The 1,369-nt window shown below is 36.1% G+C and overlaps 1 protein-coding gene across 1 annotated transcript; it reads right to left on the bottom strand.

Annotated features, from left to right (window-relative positions):
• Positions 1-468: 468 nt before the first annotated feature.
• LOC107024518 lies at positions 469-1,002 on the bottom strand. The gene has a single exon (XM_015225508.1). It carries the CDS (start codon positions 1,000-1,002, stop codon positions 469-471), a length of 534 nt encoding a protein of 177 aa, XP_015080994.1.
• Between the last annotated feature and the right edge of the window lie 367 nt (positions 1,003-1,369).

Below are 1,369 nucleotides of genomic sequence, written 5' to 3'. Positions count from 1 at the left end.
AAACTTCTGGTTTATGATAGAGTGTGCTTCAATTGTACTTATTTTTGCATAATACAGGGCAGAAGATAAAGTTGATAATTTCTCCAACACATATTTCTGGTCTGAGACAATCTTGGTAATACCAAGGTATTCAACATTCATTTCATTTATTATCTCAACATGATATCCATTTCGGCGAATATAATTTAAAACTTAACTTGGGGATTTAGAAGAGAACAAAGCATCTTCTATGACAAGTTTTGTCCCCTTAGGAAGAAATATAGTAGCTCTTCCGGAGCTTTCTATTAAGTTTGAATTACCGGAAATTGTAGTAACATTTGCTTTTCTTCTAAGCAAGTAGGAGAAGTATTTCTCATCTTTGAATATGGCGTACGTTGTTCCACTATCAATTACACAACTTTTCAGTTATTTACAAGTCTAGAAAAACATATTCATACTAGTCATACAAACGACGAAAATGAAATATATTTACATTATCACAGACCCATCACCTATCAGGTGATCTATCTTTCCTTCGGGATTCTCAAAGAAATCCGCTACATCTAGATGCATGGGTTCAACAGTATCTTTCGAGATAAAGTTGGCTTCTGCATTATTTTTCGCCTCCTTCAGGGAAGCTTGATATAGCTCAATCAGGTGCCTTGGCGTACGACAGTTACGTGACCAATGTCCTTTTTCTCCACATCGATAACATTTGTTGTCTGAATTTTTCTTCTGCACTACGTCATGTTTTTCTTTCTTGTTTTTACACTGCTGGTGTTGAAGGTTATTATTTAGTGCAAGACGATCATCATGATTGAAATTTCTTCCTCGACCACGACAACGGCCACGACTGGAGCCACGATCTTTTTCATGCCTAGATTGGTGAAAATTTATCGTATTTACTTCAGGAAATGACATAGAACCAGTAGGTCCACTTTCATGGTTTTTCATCAGTAAGTCATTATGTTGTTCAGCAACAAGGAGATGTGAAATTAATTTGGAATATTTTTTAAATCCCATTTCTCGGTATTGCTGCTGCAGAAGCATACTTGAGGCAGTAAAAGTGAAAAATGTTTTCTCCAGCATATCATGGTCAGTGATATTTTCTCCACATAATTTTAATTGTGAGATTATGACATGGAAGAGTTATATACTCACTGATAGATTTAAAATTTTGAAGTCTCAAGTGGATCTAGTCATAACGTGCCTGTGGAAGGACGACCAACTTCAGGTGGTCATATCTATTTTTAAATTGTTCCACAACACCAGAAGATCTTTAACAGTGAGATATTCCATTTTCAAACCCTCATCAAGGTGATGACGGAGAAATATCGTCGCCTTAGCACGGTTTTGATTCGATGCTTGATTGTTTTCTTGGATGGTGTCT

Source organism: Solanum pennellii, chromosome 1, assembly GCF_001406875.1.
Source record: "Solanum pennellii chromosome 1, SPENNV200".
NCBI classification, from domain to species: Eukaryota; Viridiplantae; Streptophyta; class Magnoliopsida; order Solanales; family Solanaceae; genus Solanum; species Solanum pennellii.
The sequence above is the reverse complement of the archived record's forward strand: the minus strand, read 5'-3'. Positions and strand labels throughout refer to the sequence as shown.

Coding starts and splice junctions, on each gene's coding strand:
- LOC107024518 (XM_015225508.1), bottom strand. CDS start 1,002: ATGGGATTTAAAAAATATTCCAAATTAATTTCACATCTCCTTGTTGCT.